The sequence below is a fragment of the Myxine glutinosa genome, chromosome 6, assembly GCF_964187855.1.
Source record: "Myxine glutinosa chromosome 6, kmMyxGlut1.1, whole genome shotgun sequence".
Lineage (NCBI taxonomy): Eukaryota > Metazoa > Chordata > Myxini > Myxiniformes > Myxinidae > Myxine > Myxine glutinosa.
In genome coordinates this window covers 153,339,625-153,367,412 of record NC_136266.1, presented here as the reverse complement: position 1 = coordinate 153,367,412, position 27,788 = coordinate 153,339,625, and the positions used below count along the sequence as shown (strand labels likewise).

Sequence of the window (27,788 nt, the reverse complement as noted above, 5' to 3'; positions counted from 1 at the left end):
AATTTTTGCCCACTCCTCCATGCAGAATTCTTTCAACTGTGTGATGTTTGAGGGGTTTCTCGCATGCACAGCTCGTTTCAAATCCCCCCACAACATCTCGATGGGATTTAGATCCGGGCTTTGACTTGGCCATTCCAGAACCCTCCATTTCTTTCTTTTCAGCCATTCCTTGGTGGATTTACTGGTATGTTTTGGGTCATTGTCATGTTGCAAGGTCCACCTTCGGTTGAGCTTCTACTTTCCGACAGATGGCCTCACATTATCCTCAAGCACCCTCTGGTACAATGAAGAATTCATAGTGGATTTTATGATGGTGAGCTGCCCAGGCCCTGATGCAGCAAAGCTGCCCCAAACCATAATATTTCCACCACCATGCTTTACAGTTGGTATCAGGTTCTTGTGGTCAAATGCTGTCTTTGGTTTTCGCCAAACATGTCTTCTGGTACTGTGGCCAAATAGCTCTACCTTTGACTCATCTGTCCAGAGCACATTGTTCCAGAAGTACTGGTCTTTGCTTCGGTGTTCATTGGCAAACTTTAGTCTTGAGCTGATGTTCTTTCTGGACAGCAAAGGTTTCCTCCTGGCACACCTCCGACGTAGATCAAATTTGTGCAGCCTCTTTCTAATGGTAGACTCATGCACTTTGACATCAACAGTGGCAAGAGCTACCTGTCGGTCCCTTGATGACATTCTGGGGTTCTTAGAGACTTCTTTCAGCATCTTGCGGTCTGCTCTCGTGCTGGACTTGCTGGGGTGGCCTGGCCTGAACAAGTTGGCAGTTGTTTGGAATCTTCTCCACTAGTCTAGTAGGAAGACTAGGTCCCCCTGCACCCCCCGGAGATATACTTCTAATCAGTGTTTCTAGATTGGAAAAAATGTGTAGAAAATGACTAGCTATGGCCCCAAGCTGAAATAATGTCCCACATACCATTTTTATGCAAATTACTGCTGCCATTATCAAAAAAAGACTAGGTCCCCCTGCACCCCCCGGAGATATACTTCTAATCAGTGTTTCTAGATTGGAAAAAATGTGTAGAAAATGACTAGCTATGGCCCCAAGCTGACAAAATGTCCCACATACCATTTTTATGCAAATTACTGCTGCCATTATCAAAAAAAGACTAGGTCCCCCTGCACCCCCCGGAGATATACTGAAACTGGCAGTGACTGGTGATTGAAATGCGGTGCCTTTTTGTGTTTCAGGTCGAGGTACGTGAACTCCCCACGATCTACAGCAACCAGGAAGAGACTGATACCAGGGTGGTTCTGTACCTCCATCATGCTGCTACCATCGGATACAAGAACGCTGTAGTCAGAACACCGGACACAGACATCCTCCTGATCCTGCTCCACCATGCCCACAACATCAAGCTGACGGTGTACCTGGATACAGGGTCAGGGAAGCATCGCCAACTTGTCAACGTCTCTGAGCTGGCAGAATCCCTGGGAGAGGACTACTGTGCCACTCTCCTGGGGTACTATGTGTTCAGCGGAGAAGACTGCACCAGTGCCTTCAAAGGGAAGGGAAAAGTCGGGCCCTTGAAAAAGCTGGAGAAGAATCCCAGGTTTCACAGGGCATTCGGTGAATTTCACAGGGTATTTAGAAAAATAAAACTTTGTGTTAACGTCTGTGTAGACGGACCTTAATATGAGTCTATTATTTCGTAAAACTGTGATTATTTTGTAAATAAAGCACTAATTAGCATACTAGTATACCATAGACACATGTAATCATGTTATGAATAGTTCTATCATGATCTATGCCCTTCAAAACATGGGTCTAGACACCTTCATTTTTCAATTATCTGCAATATTGGCTGAGATATGTCAAAAATCGTTTTTTTGATAATGGCAGCAGTAATTTGCATAAAAATGGTATGTGGGACATTGTTTCAGCTTGGGGCCATAGCTAGTCATTTTCTACACATTTTTTCCAATCTAGAAACACTGATTAGAAGTATATCTCCGGGGGGGTGCAGGGGGACCTAGTCTTTTTTTGATAATGGCAGCAGTAATTTGCATAAAAATGGTATGTGGGACATTTTTTCAGCTTGGGGCCATAGCTAGTCATTTTCTACACATTGTTTCCAATCTAGAAACACTGATTAGAAGTATATCTCCGGGGGGTGCAGGGGGACCTAGTCTTCCTACTAGACTACACTTGTAGATGATCTTCCGGACAGTCGAATGATTGATTTCAAATTGTTTGGAGATCTTTTTAAATCCCTTCCCAGACTTGTAGGCATTGATAACCTTCTTTCTGAAGGCCTCAGAGAGCTCTTTTGATCTATGCATGGTGATGCTGCACACTTCAACAACAAAGAGCAAACCAAACTAAATGTCTGAGGTTTAAATAAGACAGGTTCCTCCAAGATCCTCTCTAACGATGTTCTAATCATTTGCACCTGAGCTGGTGCACCTGATTCTAATTTTAGGTATTTGAAGTAGTGATAAATGTAGGGGTGTACTTACTTTTTCCACATATGAAATTTGCATTTATGTTTATTTAAATTATACAATGGACTACAAAATGTAAATGTTTCATGATATTTGTTGTATTATATCACCTTTATCTATCAATATTGTTGAAATGAAGATCAAATAGCTGTATGTTGAAATATGTTGAAAAAGTCAAAACTTTACATAGGGTGTACTTACTTTTTCATGTGACTGTATCTGGGCAACCCTGACCAAGCATTCAATTTTTACCTCCACCACCAAAGGTGGATGGAGGTTATGTTTTCATCCCTGTCTGTCTGCTTGTCTGTTTTTCTGTCTGTGAACAAGTTATCTCAAAATGTTGTGGACGACTCGGACAAAATTTGGCAGAGATGTACTTTATGTGACAAGGACGTAATGATTAGATTTTGGTGAAGATCCGTATTTGGATCCAGCTAGTAGAATTTTTAAAGTGATTCTTCACCATCAGGAGATAGGATCAAAAACGATATATGGCAGGATATCTGAAAAGGTTGTGGACGGATTCGGACGAAACTTGGTGGAGAAGTTGGGTGTGTGACGAGGATGATTCGATTTTGGTGAAGATCTGAATATGGATTTGGATACGAGAATTATTTAATTTTAAAGTGCCTTTTCACCATTGAGAGATCGGGCGAAAAAGTGATATATATAAAATGATATTTTATAATAAATGTTGTGGACGAGTTATGACAAAACTTGGTTTCCAAAGCAGGCTACATTGAGAGTCCTGTGTCCAACCTGCACATCGTCGGGAAAAGCAATGTCCCCACCTGCATCCTTATCTTGTTGCACAAGTGTGATCTGTGGTGCCTCATGCTTTAGGATTCGTTTTATTTCTCATCATTGGAAAACATAACTTTGCATATTCCCATTTACCTCTTTATGTCCTTTTGATTTACTTGATTTGCATCGTTTATTAATAACATCTTGTCTACCCTCTTCCCAGTACTTTTCTTCATAAACAAATCTTTAAACAGGAAGAAAACGTGTTTGTTATCTTTTTGTGTGTCCTTGCCAAAGATTTTGTCCCAATTTAATGATTTATCAGGGAACAGTAATGTTGTATAATTTATTGAATGCAGTGCAATAAGAGACCGCTTGGCCATATCCTGGGACTAAAGGTCATGGTGCTTCGGATATTGTGTTAACGGAGCCTCAGAAGTGGCAATATTTTCTGCTGGCCTCAAATTTAATAAAAGCCTGGTGTTGGCTTTAAACAAAGCCACAGCATTGCCTTTGAAATCAAGATGTGTATCATGGTGTGAGGCACAGAAATGTAGTAGCGGACTTATTTCCCATTGGCATTGTTGTGAAAGTTGAGTCAGAGACCTCGCAGGATGGGAGGCTTTATTGCAAATTGACCAGAAGTATGTCTACAGGATACAACATCATACTCTCAGTCTTCATAAAGCAAGCAAAGCATTTCAAACACATCTAAAATGAAGTGGTCGGTACCAAACTACTAAGTAGCATGATTCATCAATCTTACCAAGCTCACAGCGTTCCATAGCAGCAGAATATCCGCAACTCTTTCGCACAGCTGGTTACACATGCAAATACGCCCATCTCCGCAGAACCTCCCCTGACAGACAGTTACACCCGCAACCGGCTCTCCTTCATACGATTTCACTACATTCTCCCTCTCTTAAGAATGCCACTAATAGGAATCATAACCGAATCGAGTCGGAGCTTGGCAAAAGCTGGCCCGTGCGCGTGCGGTACACTCCATCATCTCCATAACCGCTCTCCATCGCCCGGCGATCTCCGACCAGAACCCGGCGAGGCCGCAGCCTGAGGCAAGGGAGAGATGCTTTCTAAATGCGAGTCCGCATCACCCCAGTAGCCTCGGCAGTGTGCGGGTCGGCCCGTGCGGGGGTAGTCGAGTCAGCTTCGGTTTCGTCCATCTCACCACAAGGGGGCCAGATGCCAAAGCAGTACTGTGGTTTGTCGCCCTTCGGCCAACCGGACGTGCGCGTATTGTGGATTCGCATCCAGTATGTCTACTCGGTCAGCGAGCGGTTCATATTTGTTTTGACGAACCATGCGTTTTAGCAGCGCAGGTCCAGGCTCAGCTAACCACGAGGGTAAGGGATGAGCGCAGGACCCACGACGTTGGTACCGGAAGAGTCGCCCGTGAGGAGTGGCATTAGTGGAAGTGAACAGAAGCGAGCAAATTGCGTGCAGTGCTTCAGGAAGCTTCAGCACCCGTACCCACATGGTCGGGGCAAGGCCACGGGTACGCAAAGCCATTGTACAGCCCTCCAGATAACACCATTATATCTTTCGATTTTCCATTCCCCTGGGGGTTATAGGTGGTGGTATGGCTGGAGGCAATGCCACACTCGAGGAGAAATTGCTTAATCTCCCGAGACATAAAAGAAGTCCCACGGTCATTGTGCACAAATGCCGGATACCCGAACATCAGGAACAGCTGCCTGAAGCAGAGGATCACTGAAAGGGAAGACGTGTCAGCGCATGGAAATCACGAGTACTCGTCCACGATTGTCAGCATGTACCGATTACCGGGCAGAGGCCCCTTTAAATTGACATTCAGGCGCTCCCACGGTCTACCGGCGTGTGTAAGCATGCCCATCACAGGCTGGTAGAAACTCGGTTTTAGTTCAGTGCAAACCCTGCAGGTCCAGCATAACTGACGTATCTCATCCACGGAGAAAGGTAGGTTTTTACTCCGACAAAAGTGGGCCATGCATGTCACGGCTGTCACGCCAGGGTGACATAGCGCTGCATGGATATTCCGCAGGTCGTCGAGGGTCCTACCCGCGCAGATGGGCCGAGACAGAGCATCAACCACGTGGTTGTACATTGCCGGCCTGTACTTGATTTTGAAGCAACAGTCAGCCAGTTCTATGCGCCACCGAGCAATCTTCTCATTCTTCATCTTTTGAGAATGCTTTCCGTCGTACTTAAAGGAGACGGACTGTTGATCAGAAATGACAATAAAGCACTGACCGAGAAGGAGATGTCTCCATCTTTGGATCGATTCAACCACGGCGTACGCTTCCTTTTTGATAGAGTGACGTCGCTCGCTATCAGTCAGAGTCCGTGAGAAGAATGCTACTGGTCGGCCACCCTGACTCAAAGTGGCAGCTATTGCACAATCAGAAGCATCCGTTTCTATCACAAAGGGAACTGTCTCGTTGATTGAAGTTACAACCGAGCTGGCGACGTCCCTTTTAAGTTGTTGAAAGGCCATTAGCGCGGCCACGGGCAGCGGGAATGTTTTGCATTCCACAAGAGGCCTTATCTTCTCTGAGTACCGTGGGACCCACATGCTGTAATGGGCGAATAGTCCCATTGCTCGCCTTAACGTCACACGGTCGAGGGGAGGGGCAAGGTCGAGTAGGGCTAAGAGCTGTGCCGGATGAGGCCTTATCTCCCCTCCAGACACTGTGTACCCCAACAGATTTATGGTTCACACCAAATAACTGCATTTCGACTCATTGAAGGTCAGTCGGTATTTACGAGCCACTTCCAAAAACCCACGCAGATTCGAGTCATGGTCCTTTTGATTCCAACCGCAAATGGTCACATTGTCAACGTACATGAATACATCTTTCACTTGGTCCTTTGCCAAAATCTTGTCTGTAGCTTTCTGGAAGCACGCCACGCCGTTCGTCACTCCGAACGGAATTCTACGGAATTAATACAAACGCTGTCCGGACTCCAAGGCCGTATAGGGTCGGTCGACCACGTGTATCGGAATCTGATGATACGCGCTTATGTCGAGCGTGCTGAATACTCTATACTTAGATACCGCCCGAACCATATCCTCCATTTTGGGCAGGGGATATGCATCAAGTTGAGTGAAACAGTTAATAGTTTGGGAGTAGTCTACGACCAGCACTGGTGCGCGCCAAGGTGAACGGCTGGGTTCGGTGATGCCTTCGTGCAAAAGGTGTTTAGTTTCAGTGGCTATAAAGAAAGCATCCGGCTGGGAATACCTTCTAGATTTCACGGCGACTGGATGACAATTAGCAGTTAAGCTCGGGAATAGTTGAGGCGGGTCGACGGCTATCTCGGCGAGAGCGCAAACCGGGCCCGGCTCTGAGCCCACAGATAGTGTGTGGGTGCCACCGAACTGCATCTCTAAGCGTTTGTGGCGATTCAAAAAATCGTGTCCCAGGAGGATGTCGGAGCAGAGGTTAGAGAGGACGAGCAACTTAACATTACTGTAAGTAACATCGTTAGCAACTAGCTCAACCACACACACTCCGCACGCTCGCTGCTATAGGGCTGCCGAAGCCATGTATACACACTAAGTCGAGGCGGCTGAAGTCCACCCGAATCGCTCAACGAGACGAGGGCTGATGTAGCTCTGATCGCTCCCAGTGTAGACCAATGCTTGCACCGATTGGCCGTTGATTTCGACCGGCACCAAGGCACGAGCGAGGCCGACCGGAGCTCTTCGAGTTCCAGTCGACAAACGCATGCCCGCGAGCGTCGCACGCGTATTTCTTGGGTGCGCGACAGACTTTGGCAAAATGCCCGCGCTTCCCGCAATTATGGCACACTAATTCCCTAGCAGGGCAACTTGAGCGAGGGTGGTGGCGATTGCCGCAGAAAAAGCATTTGCCGGTCTGACCAGCGGGCGAGATCACGGCGGCCGTACTGGGCTCATTCACCTCCTCATTGGAGCTCTCCTCTCGTAATGCTCGAGCAGGCGCTCGCCCGGGCGTTAGCTTCCGGGGCGCCACGATTGTGCGTACGTGTCGTATCATGAGCTGTAGCACCCGCAGCTGTGAAGGGCTGACCATAAGAGTCGGATATGGACTGAGCCGACTTTAGCACAGGGGCTTGGTCGAACGCAGTTTGGAAATCCAGCGTCTCTTTCTCGAGCAGACGTTGTCTGATGGTAGAAGATTGCAGACCCGTAATAAAAGCGTCACGGATCAAATCATCAGTGTACTCCAAAGCCATACAGTCCTGAATCGCGCAATCCTGGGCCAGCTGTCGTAAAGCCTGACCATACTGATGCATGGACTCCAAGCTGGCCTGCCAGCGCGTGGACAATAAATGGCGAGCATACATGGTGCTGTGCGGTCTGATGAAGAGGCCATTCAAGGTAGTCACAGCTTCGTCGTACGTCGTGCAATGAGCGATGTATCTATAGATGACATGAGAGGCGCTGCTGGATAATACATCGAGTTTCTGCGCCTCCGTAATGTCCGGGACCAGTTCCATAAAAAGTCGTAGAGAATTGAGCCAGTGACTCAACGGATCAGCAGTGTCCGGGGAATTCGGATTCCCAGAGAAGCGCTTCAGGCGAATCAGCTTCTCCATCCTTCGGATGTCATCTCAGGAATACTTGCAATAAATTGTTGTGAAAGTTGGGTCAGAGACCTCGCAGGATGGGAGGCTTTATTGCAAATCGACCAGGAGTATGTCTACAGGATACAACATCATACCATAAGTCTTCATAAAGCAAGCAAAGCATTTCAAACGCATGTATAATGAAGTGGTCGGTACCAAACTACTAAGTAGCACGATTCATCAATCTTACCTAGCTCACAGCGTTTCATAGCAGCAGAATAGCCGTAACTCCTTCGCACAGCTGGTTACATATACAAATACGCCCAACTCCAAAGAACCGCCCTGATAGACAGTTATGTGTATCACGCCCGCAACAGGCTCTCCTTCATATGATTTCACTACAGGCATGAAGAGGATAAGTACTGTAAGTAAGTAATTTCGCTTTAAAGGTGGCTGGCTTAAAAGCTTGGGGTCCTGAGTTTGAGCTCCTGTCACGCCGTTTAAAATAACACCACATGAGTCGAATCACCAGAGGTCGGCAAAATGAGTACCGGCTTACGGGTAAAAAAAATGAGTCATTTGAGTAACCAGGGTCGGAGTGGTGATCCGTCAAGGACTGTGCCCCCTAGAAAATGAAAAAACGATTCAGCATCCCTATATGCATCTGACATGAAAAGGGTGCTTCTTCTCCTTCAGGTTTAATAATGGAAGCAGATGCTCTGCCAGTGCAATAAAAAAATTATAGACATACTAGATTTGTGCAACATGGTATGTACAAGGAAAATTTGGGTAAAAATAAATAAATAATTGGCCTCAGAAAATGCAATGTTTAATCTTGTATAGTATCTCTGCAAAAAAACAAAAAAACAACCTCCACTCTACCAGTTTAATTGAAACTTTATTGAACAGGATTAAAGAGAATTACATAAATAAATCTCAATGCCAAGGAAGAGGGTGAGACGGGGCACACCAAATATACAGCTTTAGCAACAGTAGTATTTATCATTTTACAATGCAACTATTATTAGGTTTGTTGTAGCATCCATGTTATTGCATCGTGGATTTTTAAAATCATCGAGCAATTTAGACTTTTTGATTTACACCAGAATGTATTGACATATGAAGACTCATCTATGTTTTCGACCACGACTTCTCCGTGTTCCTCTGTCCCTCTGGTGGACATTAGTGGAGGGTGAAGGCACAGGTTCGACCACTCCATCCCTCACATCAGCTTTTTCTTCTGCAGGAAGGCAATTTATTTTATCTCGAGCATCCAGGCAGAACATCAAGTCCCTCACCTGAGTGGAGAGTAAATGGGAGAGCAACACAAGTAGAAATCTAGAATGCATCTCCAAATGCAAAACCCGTCCGTGTCCACAATATACTCGAACTAAACTCGATGAAAACAAAAGCTAAAAATAATAATAATTCATATTCTCGTCATGAAGGTTTGTTGAAAATTTGATGACAAAAATTAAAATAGTAAATAAAGAAACACAGAAGTGATTACAAAACCCGGGCGTCTCGTGCTGCATGGCAGACAGGCAAGCAAAGCCTATTTATACTTACTGCGACTTTGACCTTTTACCCCAATTATTCATTAGTATGAATAATTGGGGTATAATTTAATTAGTATAAATTATTAGTATAATTAGAATGTTAATTCATTAGTATAAATTATTCATCCATATTATCATGAAGGTTTGATGACAATTTGATGCCAAAAGCCCAAATGGTAAAAAAAGAAAAATTATGACTGACTGACTGAGTGTGTGTGTCAGTCAGTCAGTCAGTCAGTCTCACACACACACACACACACACACACACACACACACACACACACACACACACACACACACACACACACACACACACACACACACACACACACACACACACACACACACACTCCACCCCCCCCCCCCTCCCCACAACACACAATGGCACAACAAAGTATGCATAGTGATTCATTGGCATATCTGCAAAAAATTAAACATCCCAGTACCAGAAAACTCATGGAAACACGAACCAAGGGCAATCATTGAAAATGAGGACGTCATGTTCACGTATAACCTGATGATTCCATCGAGCGTGACCATAGAAAACAAAGCATTGCGTCCGGACATTGTACTCGGGAACAAAAAGGAAAAGATAGCATTGATGATTGAGATATCAGTACCCAGCAATTTTGTACCCAGCGATTTTGGCCGAAACAATCTTCCCTCGGGGAACGTGGCGAGGATGAGGGGTTGGCAATGGTAGGGATTGTATAGGTTTTCCTGCCCGACCTCAATTATATTAGGGGAAATTTGGGAATCCGTCTCCATTTCTCCCAATAATTTATCGTTCGTGGCCTCGTATGTTCCCATGGTTGTGTCACTTGTGTGGGGATTGAGAGGGGATATTCTTTAAAATGGTGACCCACGGAATGGGGTACAAAACGGTTAAACCAGTCTGTAAGTAGACTTTTTTTATTTATCAAAGATCACTTTTTGTTGAAAACTTCACACACCGCCACATAGTACCGACGATTCGAGCATATTGTGGACCAAGTGCCGACTTCCATCATGCTCTAAGGGGGTCGTCTTCCCCCATTTTATGGAGTACTAGCAGAAGTACCCGGTGACGATGGGCGGGGTGGGGGGGAAGTGGAAGGGGAGGGGAAGGGGAGGGAAGGAGGGGGGAGAAGGGGGTGGGGGGGAAGGGGAAGGGGGAGGGAAGGGGGGAAGGCAGGAGGGAAGGGGGTTCACATATATGCTCGTGGGTGAATGTGGCATTCATCATGTTTCTGAGTTGAGTGTGATGCCGATCAGGAAGAAGAAGGAGAATCCATACCACCAACTTCGTACACTTCCAGATTTGTTTGATTTATTTGTGTTCAAATGTCTGGTGATTGTTTTGTATTTATTTATGCGAATGTGCACTTGTATATAACTGTATATATGAATGAATGATCGTTTTAAGGCCATTTTCCCCGCTAGAGCGGGGGTTAGCCTTGCGGGCCCCATGACAATCATGGTTCCCTGTTTGAGGCAATGTTTTATGGCCGGATGCCCTTGCTGACGCCAAGCCTTGGTCACGCTCTTACGATGCGCAGGGATACGGTGCACCTATTCTAAATCGGGGTACAAACCGTGATCATTCATCCCAACAAGCTGGTACTCAATTTGCCGACCTCGGAAGGATGACAGGCTGAGTCAACCCCCTTGGCGTTAATTCAACGATCGATCGGGATTCGAACCCAGGATCCTAGGATCCCAAGCCAGCACCCTAACCGCTAAGCCAACACCAGGCTACACTTGTATATAACTGTCATTCATTTTAAAAAGCTGAGGCACTATTGAGCGATTATTACTCCCGCGAGGGAGTAATGCATTCGATCGTGTCCGTCCGTGTGTGTGTGTGTGTGTGTATGTGTGTGTGTGTGTGTGTGTGTGTGTGTGTGTGTGTGTGTGTGTGTGTGTGTGTGTGTGTGTGTGTGTGTGTGTTCGTGAATAAGATATCTGGAAAAGTTCTGAACGGATTTGGATGAAGGTCGGTGGGACGATTGCCCTTGGGATAAGGAAAAATTGATTAGATTTTGGTAAAGCTCAGGATATTATTCCAGATCCAGGAATTTTCTGAAGGATTTTTTTACCATCGGAAGATAGGGCTCATTTGTTTTTAACATTATCTTCTCTATATTCTATATTTAACATTGTGATATGAAAATAGTTTTCATATTTGTTGTAAATGTAGTTTAAACTCATGGTTATGCGTTAGAGCGGTGTATTTTTTAGCAGCGTCGTCTTCAATGTTCTTTTTTTTTTCTTTCTATTAAAGACATATTCTGTAATTTTAAAACCACCAAAGTGTGTATTAGGTTTCCCCGTTTCATAAAATGTAACGTTTGAAACGTATAATGCTGTAAAAAATTTTTTTTTTTTTTACTTCAGAAGAGATGTCAACATTTACCTCAGCGAATGTCATTCACGGTGTCAGTATTTGATGAACTTATAAAGACTTAGGTGACTTATAAGTGTGACAAGCATGTGCATGGGATTCTTCCCAGAAGAATGAGTGGTCGTCTTAGCTTGTACGACTTAAAGTGAGCGAGGTTTGTTTTGACGTTTGGGCCAGTTTTACATGTTGTATCCCTAAGGAATGAAACGAACGTTTTTCCTGGCTTACAATTTTATTTGAAGTCACACATGCCTCAAAATACACTCACTTATATAGAATTGAACGCTGAATCCGAAAATGTAAGTGAAATTGCCTTGTTTTTTTTTTTACATTATCTTCTATATATTCTATATATTATATATATCTGTGCAGTGTCTGTCTTGTGTTGTCTTGTCTTGTGTTGTCACTGAACTACTCCCTCAAGCTTTTGTGAAATCGTACTATTCCAACTTGACCCACGGCAGGAGTATGCGCTCTACTGAGTGGCGTTCTAGTTTTTTTTTAACTCCAAAAAAAAACTTTTTTTTTTTTCAAATTGTTTTTTTTTGTTGCCTAAAGCACTCCCAGGCACTCACTGATGAACCTCTGAAAGTTTGACGAAGATCCGTTCAGCCACCTCAGAAAAATGGCGACACAGACAGACAGACAGACATCCCTCTTTTATAGTAGATTTCATCCACACGGAACTAATAATAACTTCATTTTTTTAACCCTTTCTTGTCTGTCCCTGCTCTCTTGCATCGATAAAATGCACACATCTGTGGCCTGTCTGTTTTGGATAGATCCTGCAAAATTTTAACTCCGTAAGTATTGTTGTGCATATGAGGATTGTGTTTTTTTATTGTTTTTTATTGCTTTATTCTGGACCCTCCTGCCTCCAGTCTGTGTATAAAGGTCAAAGGGCGTTCCCGTAATTAATTCCATAAAACATACACGAAGGACACCATATATCCCTGTTCAGTAGTTATATCCTTATTATGTGTATTAGTGTAAGGCTGTGTCTTCCATTAATTTAAATACTCCATTGCACCAAGTGGAATAAGAGTAGATCCCCTTTCATTCACCTTCCCCTTCCAACAATTGCCAACTGTTCCCTCCGCGCCGCCATTGCCATGTGCTCTGGCTCGGAGAAGAAGGGCGGGTCTCCACCTCGTCATAGAGGGGAGGAGTAAGTCGGCCCCGCTCATCCAACCCAGAACGAGGGGTTTGGCTTGAGAGGGCGGAGAGAGAACGCTTGGGGGAGGTTCGCAAAGGGTGAAGGGCAGGGCCTATATAACCCACCAGCGGGACGCTCCCCACGCAGATGCGATGAGCAGAAGATGAGTTCTGAGTTCTGAGTTCTGAAACGAGAGGCGCGCGGAAGCCGTTGGACAGAAGTGCGAGAGAAGCGCTGGGAAGCCTTTGACAGAAGTGCGAAACGAGAAGCGCGGGGAAGCCTTTGACAGAAGTGCGAAACGAGAAGCGCGGGGAAGCCTTTGACAGAAGTGCGAAACAAGAAGTGCGGGGAAGCCTTGAGAGAAGTGCACGACGTCACCCTGCTCGCTCCTAGCCTGACGAGGCCCGGTTTGTGCGCGCCCTGCAAAGCCTTCCAGCTTGTGGTCCGAGCTGAACCTTCCTCCCGGTCCAGCCAATCGTTCCTGCCTCCATTCCCCTTTCGTGTGAGTCCGTCTTTGTTTGTTCTGTCCAGGGTACAAGTTAAGCCTGTTTAGATAAGCTAGAATTTCACTGTGTCACCTTTCCTCTTCTGTATTTTATTTTCTTATCCTTCCTTCGCCTTGGTTTCTTTGATTGTGCAAATAGTAGGAATAAATTTAGTAGCATTTCCAACCTTTTTGGTTTGGTGTTCTTCTTCTTCACATCCTTCGTCTTTGTCTTTTCCCCATTGAATATCTGTGGCGCGATTCGGCCAACGTTCAGGAATCGGGTTAGTCGGGGTAACTGTTCGGGCGCGGCGGCCATCCGCTCGGCTAACAACATCCTAGCCGTGTCCGTAACAATTGGTGTCAGGAGTGGGATTGGACCCGAAGCGCGCTTAACGCGCTCAAAATTACGAGCGGCCGAAATTTGTTTTGTTTTAGAAAAACCCGAACTTTGAAATCGCGCCATGGCTAGTCAAGGCAATCGGATGCAGGTGGGTGAGCTAGAAGAGGGGTTAGGGGTAACCCAGGACGAGAGGGAAGAAATGGGGGAGAGCAATGAGGAGGTGGTTGAGGAGGTCTCAGGCGTGCAAAATGGCGCCCACGCGCACGTGGTTGCAGAGGAACAAAATGGCGGCGCCGCGGGGGTCGAGCCCGCGGTGGCGGTTGGAGCCGCTGTGCCAGTCGGGTTTGATTTTAGGTTATTCCTGACCCAAATGGATGCAAAGATGGATAGAATGAGGGACGAAGCGAGGGGTACCGGTGAATGGTTAGACAATAAATTTGCGGGGTTAGACAATAAATTTGCGGGGTTAGACAATAAATTTGAGGGGTTAGACAATAAATTTGAGGGGTTGGACAATACATTTGAGGGGTTAGACAACGGGATAAAAGAGGTGAAGAATGGGATAACGGGGCTAGAAGATAAGATGGAAGGCAAATTGTGGGAGATAGGGGAGCAATCCGCCCGGGAAATCAAACAAATGGGGAACCAGATAGAGGAGGTGAAAATCGGGCTAGAAGGTAAATTGGATGCTCAGAGGGATGAATTAGAACAAATGAGGGCGGCATCTACTAAAGAGATGGAGGAGATGAAGGAGGAGATGAAGGAGGAGATGAAGGAGGAGATGAAGGAGGAGATGAAGGAGGAGATGAAGGAGGAGTTAAAGGAGGAGATGAAGGAGGAGATGAAGGAGGAGATGAAGGAGGAGATGAAGGAGGAGATGAAGGAGGAGATACGACGAGGTGTATGCGAGGAGGTCTCGGGGGTACGCGAGGAGGTAAAGCGAGGTGAGAAGCGTATGGAGAAAGAGGTGAGGAAGAGGTGAGGAATAATACGGCTAGGTTACAGGGGGGCATAGAGGGTCTGACGAGGGGAGTAGAACAGCTGACAGTGGGACAAAAGGAACTCGTGGACCAGGTGGAAAAGAACACTGCAATAATCGGGGGGCTAAAAGCGACACAAAAAAGAACTAAAAAACGACTTGATAGCGACGAAGAGGGAATGTCAGATGGTACGTGAGGGACTGACAACGAGGTTGGACGAGGTGACTGAGGCAATGGAGACAAAGGACCGGGAGGTGAGGACGCACATAGAAACGGTCAAGGTAGCCTTAGAGGACGAAATTGAGGAGACGCATCGGGAAATAAAAGAGGTGAAGCAAAAATTAGAGGAGGTGGAAGAGGAGGTGAGTGAAATTAAGAAGAGACAGACGGAAACTAAGAGAGAAATACAGGAGGAGGTCATGGAATATGTACAAGTTCAGTGTTCAAATCATGATGATGTGCTCACTAACCAAATAAAGAGTTTGCAGGTGGCGAAGGAGGTGCGGCGACGAGGTGCCAAGGTGAGTGGCGATATATTCGGAAATGTATATGGTGTGAGGGAAGCTTCAGGCGGCTTGGGGGTTGATTTGGATCCGGGTGTTCGTGAGAGGCCGCTGATGAAGTGTGTGACAGGTACGGAGTACGAGAGAGGAGGTGTGCGAGAATGTCCGACTCTGGGGTGTGTGAGGAAAAAGTGCGCGCCGAGGAGTGAGTGTGCTGTCGAGAGTGAGTTGGTCGTAGCGCGTGTGCGAGGGAGCACATGGAAGCGCATAGTGGGGAGTGTTACAGAGGATGTAACGAGAGAGTGCACACCTGTGGTGAGTGTTACGGAGGGGGTAACGGGAGAGTGTGCGCAAGAGGATGCGCGAGAAAGGTGTGTAACGGACGGGGGCATGAGGAAAGAGTGCGCTGGCGAGAGTAAGGGTGAGTGCGTGACCGAGTGTGGAGGTGAGAGTGACACGGAGCGTGAGTTGGTTGTGGCAGGTGAGAGAGGATGTACACCTGGAATGGAAGGATGCACCCCTGGAATGGTAGAGCGTGTGTGGGAATGCACACTTGAGTTAGTAGTGAGGCACGTGGTTGGGTGTGCAAGTAAGAGCACACCTGTGGTTGTCACAGAGGAGGTGACCGAGGAGGGGGCGCGAAGAGGTGTGTTGGTGAGGTGTGCGAACGACGAGTGTGTGCAAAGGTGTGCGGTGGTCAGGTGTGTGACAAAGTCTGTAAGCGGAATGAGTGTACCTGGGTGTGTAAGGGAAGGTGCAATGACTAGCAGCATGGGAACGGCTGGATATGTGCGCAAGGAACGGGCTGCGGGGTGTGAGCATGCAAGCGGAGCATCGACGCGAACCGGGTTAGCGGTTAGAGCGACGTATAGCCGAATCAGGCCCTCGGTGCGTGCCGGGCAGCTAGGTGTGCCGCGGGGATCCGCGGCGGCTTCGAAAGAACCGCCGTGCGAGATCCACGCCGGGCCTCGCTGTGACCGGCCGCGTCCGTGCTCCGCTAGGCGGAACGGGCGGCCCGGTAGGAAGGGTCGTTATGGCGACCCCTTTTGGTTGAGGCGTTCCGGCAGGTCGAGATCGGGCCATTGGATGGCTCCGTGCTGAGGTGGTGCGTGGGATCTCGGCCCGGGTAAACCTCCTTCCCTGCACCGAGTGCCGGACGGATTCAGCCGCCAGCACCAAGCAACCCGCATTCATTGCTCGGCTTTACGAAGCCGGGCTTTAGAGATGAATTGGCGCACCGAGAGGCACTAGTGAGTAGACTGTAATGATGAGGATAGTGTTTTGGACCCGAAATTAGAAAAAAAAGCAAAATTTGATGATTGGCAAAGGATTGGCAGAGTGATGATTGGCAGATAATTAGTATAGTGATTGGCAAATTTTTAATTAGCTGGAATTTGGTGTGCAAAATTGGTAGTGAGAGATGCCCGATGTGGTGGGATGGCAACTCTGCCATCTCTCACAACGGGGGCAAAGGAGCACTAGTTTTATGGGGTTTATGGCAGTGAAAACTAGCCCAGGAGGGTTGGGATATAATGATAGGGATCCAGAGAAGATGACCTCAGGTAACGTTAAGGTTAGGTAGTGACAATGATACCTGTAGTGGGGACGCAGGTAGATTATTTGGATGATAATGACGTGGTTTGTGCTTAGTTTAAAGGGAAGACGGGGAGCACTAAGTTAGCAGGGCAACAGGTAGTTCAGATGATGCCGTGTGTATGGTTAAAAGGTGTGATTGCACAGGTGTGCAACTGGACAGGTGTATGGCGCAGTGTATGAGTGAGTGATGGTGATGCGTGTTGTGTTGACCAAATGGTCCAGGAAGGAAGGAGGGTGCAGGTGGCACCAGGGGTGATTGCACAGGTGTGCAACGACAGGTGTATGGAGAATGGTTGTGTGGATTACATGGAGTGTGGAATATATGGAGTGTGGAATATATGGAGTATTGGAATGGATGGTCGTGGAGTGAGTATGGTGGAAACTGTGGAGTGGAGTGGATGGTGCGAAGGTGTGGATGGGGGATAGGAGGATGGACCCCCATCACGAATACCCGGGGAGGGTAGTGTAAGAGTTAGGTAGAGGGTACAGGTAAATTGTGGTTGGATATTGGCATCTGTGGTGCGCGTAGTTGCACAGGAGTGTAGTGATGGGTGCATTAGTGTCGTGGAAATGGCTGGGCGTGTAGCCTGTTAGTGTGTGTAGTTGGTTTGGGCACTCCACCACTGTGAGGATGTCGGCCAGGTGAGGCCGCAGGTGGGCTCTGGGAGCCGGTAGTTGTTGTGGATGGGGCCCGAGGATCCGGAGGACGGACCCGGGTAGCCCAGTGCCAGAGGGCACCAAGGGGTGACAGAGCCAGGAGGGGCCTTCCCCAGTTAGATAGGTTAGGTGAGGAGCAGGTAAGCTCGGAGGCAACTACAGTGGTGGAGGTGTGCAGGTGGGTAGACCTGCTGGGAGAGCTACACGCCCCAGTCCTGAAATTGTGCAAGGGCACAGGGAGCTGCATCGGGGGAGTGAGACCCCAAATTGAGGAAGCACCACAGTTTGGTCAATGGGAATTTGGTTCTTAAAACCACATCGAGTAAGATGGCCAATGGTTTGGCAGGGAAAGACCCCGTGTAGTGTAAAGTGTGTTAAAGTCATTTAGGAAGTAGTTAGGATTAAGGATCTCCTCGCACCATCTGCATCCACTCACCTGAGGTGACGCTACTCCACACCATGCCATGTTTTTATTATTTTAATGTGCAAATGTTTTGGATTGTGAGACGCATCATGACGTGGGTGTGACATTGTGCTGTGTTCCATCTCTTCCTCCTTATGAGGATTGATGATGAATTGGGTGATGGCAAATTTTGGTTAGAGGGATTGTGGAGATGAATTTGGTATAGGAGAAATATGGGGAAGACGTGACAGTAGTGACGAATTTGTAAAGGTGTAGATTTTGTAAATATGGGGTAAGGGCAAGGGTAGAGCAGGTGACGGGGGGGTGACGTACGGTAGGGACGAGCTTTCTCACTTCGCTCTCCGTACGCACTTCGCCTTGCATTGCCTGTATTGATGTGTAGTGTGTACCCTTGAGACCTTACCCCTCGCTCATCTGTCTTTTCCCCCCTTGTCTCCCACATGAGGACCGTGCGCCACTGGGCGCCGAGGGGAGCGTGCGAGAGTCCGCCATTGGGCGCCCGAACCTCTCGCAACCACAGCTGTCTGCATCGATGCACCACCTTATGGACCACATGTCTGTGGCTGAGCACCACTTATGGACCCCATGGGTTGGGGCATGGCCCCTCTGCTGGAACCGGCCTTGAAGGCCCGAAATCTTGCTGGCGGACCTTGGTCACAGGGCACCGATGCCCCACAGGTGAACCACACGTAGTCGGCCCTGTGGGCCATAAATAAATAAAAAGGAATGGACACGTTGGGTGCATTTTATTTTATTGCAAATAGGCCGCCAGCAAAGAAGATGACAACCACAGGAATATAGCAATAGCCAGCAGAGGGAGCCGAAGAGCAAGAGACCACCAGCAGGGTTTGGGTTTGTTTGGTTATTTTATTGGGAATTGTGGTGACTGAGCACCGTTTGGTGCTTGATGGTGCTTTGGTGCGTTTTTTGGGTGCTTTCATGGTGCATCGATGCAGGGCAGACTGTCTCCCCCCCCCCCCCCCCCCCAAAAGAACGATCATAGGTCCTGGGTTGCGTTTTGGAAATAAAGTAGAGTCGTCAACTAAATAATGCTCCCCACCGTATATGTTTAGTTTGAAGACAATTCCGCAATTCGGTTAGCTGTGGGCGTGAATCTGTTAGGCAGGGTGCAATGGAGCAGCGGGACATATTTATTTATGTTTTAAAACTGTCGCACTCAGGGTCAGGTTAAATGTAGAGGGAACTACACCTACGTGCCACACTAAGGTAAAAGTTCATAGGCCCGGGACGTGCCTAAGGGGAGGAGGGTGCAGTGTTGTGGATATGAGGATTGTGTTTTTTTATTGCTTTATTCTGGACCCTCCTGCCTCCAGTCTGTGTATAAAGGTCAAAGGGCGTTCCCGTAATTAATTCCATAAAACATACACGAAGGACACCATATATCCCTGTTCAGTAGTTATATCCTTATTATGTGTATTAGTGTAAGGCTGTGTCTTCCATTAATTTAAATACTCCATTGCACCAAGTGGAATAAGAGTAGATCCCCTTTCATTCACCTTCCCCTTCCAACAATTGCCAACTGTTCCCTCCGTGCCGCCATTGCCATGTGCTCCGGCTCGGAGAAGAAGGGCGGGTCTCCACCTCGTCATAGAGGGGAGGAGTAAGTCGGCCCCGCTCATCCAACCCAGAACGAGGGGTTTGGCTTGAGAGGGCGGAGAGAGAACGCTTGGGGGAGGTTCGCAAAGGGTGAAGGGCGGGGCCTATATAACCCGCCGCGGGACGCTGCCCACGCAGTTGAGATGAGCAGAAGATGAGTTCTGAGTTCTGAAACGAGAGGCGCGCGGAAGCCGTTGGACAGAAGTGCGAGAGAAGCGCGGGGAAGCCTTTGACAGAAGTGCGAAACGAGAAGCGCGGGGAAGCCTTTGACAGAAGTGCGAAACGAGAAGCGCGGGGAAGCCTTTGACAGAAGTGCGAAACAAGAAGCGCGGGGAAGCCTTGAGAGAAGTGCACGACGTCACCCTGCTCGCTCCCAGCCTGACGAGGCCCGGTTTGCTGCGCGCCCTGCAAAGCCTTCCAGCTTGTGGTCCGAGCTGAACCTTCCTCCCGGTCCAGCCAATCGTTCCTGCCTCCATTCCCCATTCGTGTGAGTCCGTCTTTGTTTGTTCTGTCCAGGGTATAAGTTAAGCCTGTTTCGATAAGCTAGAATTTCACTGTGTCACCTTTCCTCTTCTGTATTTTATTTTCTTATCCTTCCTTCTCCTTGGTTTCTTTGATTGTGCAAATAGTAGGAATAAATTTAGTAGCATTTCCAACCTTTTTGCTTTGGTGTTCTTCTTCTTCACATCCTTCGTCTTTGTCTTTTCCCCATTGAATATCTGTGGCGCAATTCGGCCAACGTTCAGGAATCGGGTTAGTCGGGGTAACTGTTCGGGCGCGGCGGCCATCCGCTCGGCAAACAACATCCTAGCCGTGTCCGTAACAGTATCCTCCACATTTGTTTATTGAAAGGAAACCAGAAGTTCTAAGCCGTGCAATGCATCTCAGACTATATACAAGGGGTGAACGAAAGATAAATATGTCGCACCTGCTCTCTTAGTTCTGAGGTCTCGGCCTGATGCGCTAATCTCTCCGCCTCTCTATCCCTCTCCATCGTTGCCTCTCGCTCCGCCCACTCTGTCTGATTGGCTCGCAAGCATCGACCAAGCTCCAGCTCTTCTTGCAGCTCATTCACAACTCGGGTGCTTCGAGCTGAGAGTTGCGTCACTCTGATGAAGAAGAAACAAAACGGATTCATATAATGCACAGGCATGTCTGTTAGACATCATCAGATAACATCAGACAATACTCAATACGAAAGGTAATATTTCCTAAATCAATTTATTTAATTTTAAGTTTTACAATCTTCCACTGTGCCTAGAGGCATTAAAATGGTGCAGGAGGAATGCCGGTGGACAAGCAGAAACTGCACAGCACAGGAATGGAGAAGGCAAACAGACACCAAACAGAGGAAGGAACCAACAATAAGACAAAGCGTGACATCCAGGACGATATTACTTATCTTTGTACAAAAATATCATGGAATATTCTTCCACTGAACCTGTGTTCCATGATCAATACGTCGACCTCTTAACATTCTGGAATTGGAAGATCTGCAATGTTATCCAAGTCAGAGTGTAGGTTTTGTTTTCGTCGAGTTAATTGTTTTAAGTTATCATGCTTCAATGACTTGGGGTCAAGGTGACTAGTGGGATGTTCAGAAGGTGAAACCATGCCATCTGTGAAGGCACAGCAAAACAACACCCCCTAGTTGGGCGTGAGGGCAATGACAGAGAGCCAATTGGTAGAGAACGGCAATTGGTAGAGCGCACATACCTCCATCAGACTGAACAGTTTACGTTTTAGATCCCACTGGCAGGCCAGATATGGATCTGGACCCGAACCAAAATATAATCGGCTTGTTCTTATCGGCTAACCAACTCGTCCAACTAGTTTAGTCCGAATCCATCCATAACTTTTTGATACATTGTGCTGTATATATTTTTTGCCCCATCTCTCAATGGTGAACAATCATTTAAAACATTCTCCAATCTGGATCTGGATTCGGATCTTCACCAAAATCTAATCATTTCGTCCTTGTCACACACATAACATCTCCACCAAATTTCGTCCGAATCCGTCCACAACCTTTTGTGAAATTCTGTTCGCAGACAAACGGACGGGTGAAAACATAACCTATGCCATGGAACTAGAACTGCACTCGGCAGAGCGCATACTTCCACCAGGCTGAACAGTTTACGTTTTGCATTCCACTGATAGGCCAGATCGGCATCCAGACTTTCAACAAGTGGGAGAAGAGAGAATGCAAAGAGAGCAGATAGGTTGATGGAACAAGGTAGGTGGAAAAGAGGTAGACCACGGTTGAGATGGGAGGATTGTGTGAAGAAAGATATCAATAAGATGGTGGTGGTGGTTGGAGGGTGGAGAGAGTTGGCTGAGGACAGAGGGGAGTGAAGGAGTATTGTGGTCAGGGCAGGGCAGGAGCTTGGTGCCATCAGGCTTCACCCCTTGTAAAAGGAAGAAGAGGAGAATAAATCATCATTTTAATAAGTAACCAATGTTTTAAAGATTTGAGAACTCTTCTTCCTGACAACAATGCATAATTGACTCTTCTTTATGCAATTTTGGGGATTCTGCTACATCAGTCTGCCGTCATTTTATTTTATTTTTGTATACATAATCGAGGCTCGTGAAAGAGCTAACATTTATCACACAAACAAATCAAACAGACAAACAACCAAAGTATATAAAAAGGGGAGCGGTAGACAAGATGGGGAGAGAAGGGGAAGCACATAAACACAACATTTGTGAGGGACATCGGGAATGTGTGAGAGGGAGGGGGCTTGGGGGGAGGTGGCGTGGGAAGGGGGGGGTGGGTGGGAGAAGTATAAACACAAGGACACCAAGGACTTCCAGGAAAGAAGTTGGTATTTCAAAAAAGAGGATTTGGGGTGAAATTAGCGGGGGTAGAAAAGATCAAGGTTTTGGATGGGGGAAGATAAGATATGGTGGTGAACAGCTGTTTTAAAGACCTGGAGGGAGGAGTGGGATTGAAGGGAGTGGGGGAGTTTGTCCCAGAGGCGGGAGAAAAGAGGCATGAAAGAGTGATGGTGAGCAGAGAGTCTCGATTTTTGCAGTTTAACCATAAGAGGGTTGCAGGCAGATCTTGTGCGACCTTTAGGAATATTTGGGGGACAGCCCAGAGAGAGCTGGAGGAGCAAGGCCGGAGAGGAGTCGGTAGAAGACAGAAAGACCACCAACCTGCCTGCGGTGAGTGAGTGAAAGGCCCTCGGAGTTAGCTTCATCGCGGTAGATTCCAATGATTCTGAACGCTTTGGTTTCAACAGCATGAAGATGAGTTAGATGTGAGGCAGGAGCACCAGCCCAGAGGGGGGAACAGTATTCCATTGAGCTGCGGATGAAAGCCTTGTACGTGGTGAGGAGCTCAGGTGTGCCAAGGAAGGACTTCGCATGACGGAGGATGCCCAGTCTGCAACTGGCTTTGGAGGCCAGCTTGGAAATGTGGTTTTCCCAGGAAAGATCATGGCAGATAGTGAGACCCAAAAGCTTGAGTGACAGAACTTCTTGGAGAGGATTGTTCAGAAAGTAGATGGGAGGGTTGTCCAGTCGGTCTTTTCGGAGAGACAGCGAGTGTGAGATTTGTCAGGATTGAAAGACATGTTCCGCTTGTTTGACCAGTCTGTGATTTTGTCCAGGTCTGTAGAGAGTGAGGAGGCTGCAGACTGCAGAGAGCGAGGAGAAGTTGTTATATAAATGCTCTTCTGTGATCTTGAGGAATGGATTTGGGGTTGAGTTGATGAATGATGGGTCGGTGATCCGATGAAAGGGCAGAAGTAGTGTGCCGGTATGTGGTAGTCTTGAGTATGGGTGGGGGGGGGGGGGGGGGCATAGAGTAATATCAGGAGATGTGGGAGAGTCCTCGGGGAAGAGAGGGAGTCAAGTGGGTGAGTTGTGATCATTAAGGGTAGTTAAATGATATTTTTGTTCTGGAATTTGTGTACCTCTTGTGTATTGGTTATAATTGGTTAACCAGGAGGGGTGTTTTGTGTTGGGATATATTGTGTTTTTGTGCATTAAGGTGAGGAGCCCTCCACCACCCGTATTACCTGTTCGATCCTTACTCATGAAAAGTGGTTTGGGAAGATGTGGAAGAGTTTCGTTTTTTTGGAATGAGTGCAAAGTCTATTTCGTGTTTATTTATGAGTTTTCTTATTTTGTTTTGAATGCCGTTTATCTTGAGCTGTAGAATGTTCAGGTGGAACGCATTGGTTCGTGATTGTGGGGTAGACTGAATGACTGAAGGGAGGTGTTGTATACTACAGCAACAAGTCCATTACGAGTCAATCTTTGTATGAAGGTGGGTTTGTACATTTGAGATGGAGCCATTTGTTACATATCGTGCAGAGAACGGTGACTCTAATGTTGCCTGTAGGGAAGATGTATATGAGTGAACCAACATTGGGTTCAATGTCCCCAGCAAGTAGAAGAAGATCAAGGGGCTGGAGATGACTGAATATGTCAGAAAAATGAAAGAATGTAATGCCATCTCCAAGAATGCAGCTTTGTGCCTTCACTCAAGCCGGCATCTGTAGTTCCTCCATAGTAGAAGGCAAGCAACGGGGAGGATGATGAGGATCATCTTGTCTGCTTCTTCTTGAAGTCGGAGCCACCACACAAAGGCGAACCTCTCCAGCTGCACAGTGGTAGTGAAGCCACATTTTGTCGCAGGTACCAATCGAGCAATAAAGTGAGATGGACCTGCTTTTAACTGTTCAGTAAACTGAGAATAGGATACCAGCTGCTGATCTGAACTGGGAGCGCTGAGGCTTTGGGACCACCACCTTTCTGAGAACTTAGACACATCCAAGTGTTTGTGGAATGAATGAATGAATGATCGTTTTAAGGCCATTTTCCCCGCTAGAGCGGGGGTTAGCCTTGCGGGCCCCATGACGATCATGGTTCCCTATTTGAGGCAATGTTTTTTTATGGCCGGATGCCCTTCCTGACGCCAACCCTTGGTCACGCTCTTACGATGCGCAGGGATACGGTGTATGCACCGTGGTCATTCATCCCAGCAAGCTGGTAGTCAATTTGCCGACCTCGGAAGGATGACAGGCTGAGTCAACCCCCCTGGTGTTAATTCAGCGATCGACCGGGATTCGAACCGAGGATCCTAGGATCCTAAGCCGGCACCCTAACCGTTAAGCCAACACTTGGCTTGAAAAATTCCAGGCTCTGTCGATATTTTTGTGACCTCAACACAGCGATCCTGCATGCATGATGCCTCAAACCTGGGCCACAGTTGGTGGGTCAGTCACACTCAACAGCAATCACAAGCCAGGGTAATCTTTAAGGGAGTAGTGCCCATGATAAAATCCAACCACCCATTTGCCCACTCTAAAATGCAACGGCCTTCCCCATACATGGCCAAACACATGTTCATGGCTTTCTTTGGAGCCGGAACCTTCATTGTTGAAAAATGGACACCTCAATGTCCAGTTTTAGTAAGATTCATCATAAGATGACCGAGCCAACACTTCGGTAATACTGAAAAAACAAACTATGACCGATTAATGAATCTAATGGCACACACATGTATACCTGCAAAGTTTATATTGAGAAAAAAAACAAACAAGGTTCCTTGGCACCAACAACAAACAGCATGCAATGTGCATGAACGTCTTTAATACCATGCATTAAAGAGCAGGGCTCTTGCTTGAGACGGACGAAGTGACGGGCAAGACACAAACTCGTCCGAGAAGATGTTTATTGTAAAAACCAACTCGGGAACTCTGAAAAGCCCGTTTATCGGGCTGCATATATATCACAACCAGAAAGCACAACCGAAACCGAAAGCCCCGCCTCTCAGGCGAGGCGCGCTTTGGTGGTCACGTGACCAACAGGTGCAAAGGATTATAACCGCACGCGCAGCACGCTTTGGTGCTCACGTGACCGGCCACCCCGGCGCCGTGGCTTGCCCGTCGGTTACGTCACCGGCTGGAGCAAGGAGATTCTGTTGCTGGTCTCGCTTGGGGGACCCATGGGTCACTACACACGCCCCCCCAGAATGGACTTGATCCAGGAAGGTCAACCTGAGGGGGGTCCGGATGACCCGACCAAAACGACCCATGGCCAGTCGCGGGGGGGGGGGGGGGGGGGGGGGTGGGGGTCCGGTGTGGTGGCGGGTGGTCAGACGGTGGGGTGCAGTGGACGGGGGGCGGCCGCGCCGCGGTGGGAGAGCCAGCCGTGGCGGCTGGCCGACGTCCATGTGGGCCGGCTTGAGGCGGTCCAGCGAAATCTGGTCCGCCAGGCCGCCGATGTTGACGATGGACTTGTTGTCCCGTCGTAGGACCCGGAAGGGTCCGTCGTATGGTGGCCGGAGCGGCCCCCGGTGCGCGTCGTGGCGCACGAAGACGTACTCCGCCATGCGGAGTGCTGGGGGGACGTAGGATTGGGGGTCGCCGTGGCGGGACGTGGGCACCGGGGCGAAACGTCGGGCGGCCTCCTGGAAGTCCGTGCGCTGGCGCGCGGCGGACCAGGGGCTGGTGGCGTCGGGAATGAACTCGCCCGGTACGCGGAGGGCCTGGCCGTACACCAGGTCGGCGGTGGACGCCTGGAGGTCCTCTTTGGGAGCCGTGCGGAGGCCCAAAAGGACACACGGGAGCCGGTCGGCCCAGCCGTCGTCCTGGAGGCCGGCCATGAGTGCGGCCTTCATGGAGCGGTGGAACCGCTCGCACAACCCGTTGGCTTGGGGGTGGTAGGCCGTGGTGTGGTGCAGGGTAACGCCCAACGTGCGGGCGACCGCGCCCCATAGTTCAGACGTGAACTGTGGGCCGCAGTCCGACGAGATGTCCACTGGTGCGCCGAAACGCGCGACCCAGGTGGCGATGAACGCCTGGGCCACGTCGGCGGTGGTGGTGGAGGCGAGGGGCACGGCCTCCGGCCACCTGGTGGTCCTGCCCACCATGGTAAGCAGGTCGGTGAACCCCTGCGATGGGGGAAGGGGACCCACCAGGTCCACGTGGACGTGGTCGAACCGTCGCTCGGGCACGGTGAAGGGAGCCAGCGGGGCCTGGGTATGACGGTGGACCTTGGCCCGCTGGCAGGGTGTGCAGGCGTTGGGCCAGTCGCGGACGTCCCGTCGCAGCCCATGCCAGACGAAACGTGCCGCCACCAGCCTTTGGGACGCCTTCCGGCCCGGGTGAGAGAGGCCGTGGAGCGAAGCAAAAATGCGCCGCCGCCAGGTGACCGGCACAACGGGGCGAGGTCGGCCTTAGGAGATGTCGCACAGCAGGACCGTGTCTGCGAAGGGGACGTCAGCCAAGCGGAGGCCCGTGTCCGCCACCCGGAGCGCCTGCACCGTGCCGTCGGTGGCCTGGTCCGTTGCCATTAGGGCGAAATCGACGCCGAGGTGGACGGCGTTGGCGCCGGCTCGAGAAAGGCAGTCGGCCACGGCGTTGTCCTTCCCGGCAACGTGCCGGATGTCCGTGGTGTACTCCGACACGGCGGAGAGGTGGCGCTGCTGGCGGGCCGACCATGGCTCCGTGACCTTGGCCATGGCGAAAACCAACGGCTTGTGGTCGACAAAAGCCGTGAACGGGCGGCCCTCCAGGAGGTGGCGAAAATGGCGGACGGCCAGGTACAGCCCGAGGAGCTCGCGGTCGAAGGTGCTGTACTTCAACTCGTTGGGCAGGTGTTGCCGGCTGAAGAACGCGAGCGGCTGCCAGGCCCCGTTTACCCATTGTTCATGGACCGCACCCACGGTGTAGTCGGAGGCGTCCGTGGTGAGGGCGATGGGAGCCTGGGGTACCGGGTGGGCCAGCAGCGTGGCGTTGGTGAGGGCCCGTTTTGCGCCGGTAAAAGCAGCGTCCATGTCCATGGACCAGACAACGTCGCGTTTCGCCGGCTGGCCGCAGAGGGCGGTGTACAAGGGCCGCATGAGTTGCGCAGCTCGGGGCACGAAGCGGTGATAAAAGTTCACCATCCCGAGGAACTCCTGCAGCGCCTTGACGAAGCGGGGGCGCGGGAAAGTGGCGATGGCCTCGACTTTGGCCGGTAGCGGCACGGCGCCGGTCCGGGTGATGCGGTGGCCCAAAAAGTCGATCGTCGCCGCACCAAAGTGACATTTGGCCGGGTTGACGATCAGTCCGTGCTCGCTGAGGCGGCCGAACAGTGTCCGGAGGTGGAGGAGGTGCTCGGCTCTGGACGTGCTGGTGACGAGGATGTCGTCCAGGTAGGTGTAGAGGAACGGCAAGTCGCGCAGCACCGCTGTCCATCAGGCGCTGGAACGCCTGTGCCGCGTTTTTGAGGCCGAAGGGCATCCGGAGGAATTCAAAGAGGCCGAAAGGTGTAATAACGGCTGTCTTTGGGATGTCGGCCGGCCAGACGGGCACCTGGTGGTACCCCCGAATC

The 27,788-nt window shown here is 49.1% G+C and overlaps 1 protein-coding gene across 2 annotated transcripts in view; it reads right to left on the bottom strand.

Annotated features, from left to right (window-relative positions):
• Positions 1–3,814: 3,814 nt before the first annotated feature.
• The window catches only part of BRAP (BRCA1 associated protein), a 92,729-nt gene continuing 68,755 nt past the window's right edge, over positions 3,815–27,788 (bottom strand). The window contains exons 13-14 of one of the 2 annotated variants that reach the window (XM_078780788.1): positions 20,383–20,563; positions 3,815–9,050 (exon numbers count right to left, since the gene is read on the bottom strand). In XM_078780788.1, coding sequence (XP_078636914.1) covers positions 8,880–9,050; positions 20,383–20,563 — 352 coding nt within the window. In that variant the 3' untranslated portion in view covers positions 3,815–8,879. The remainder of the gene's footprint in view (positions 9,051–20,382; positions 20,564–27,788) is intronic. The other variant, XM_078780789.1, reaches the window with a different exon arrangement.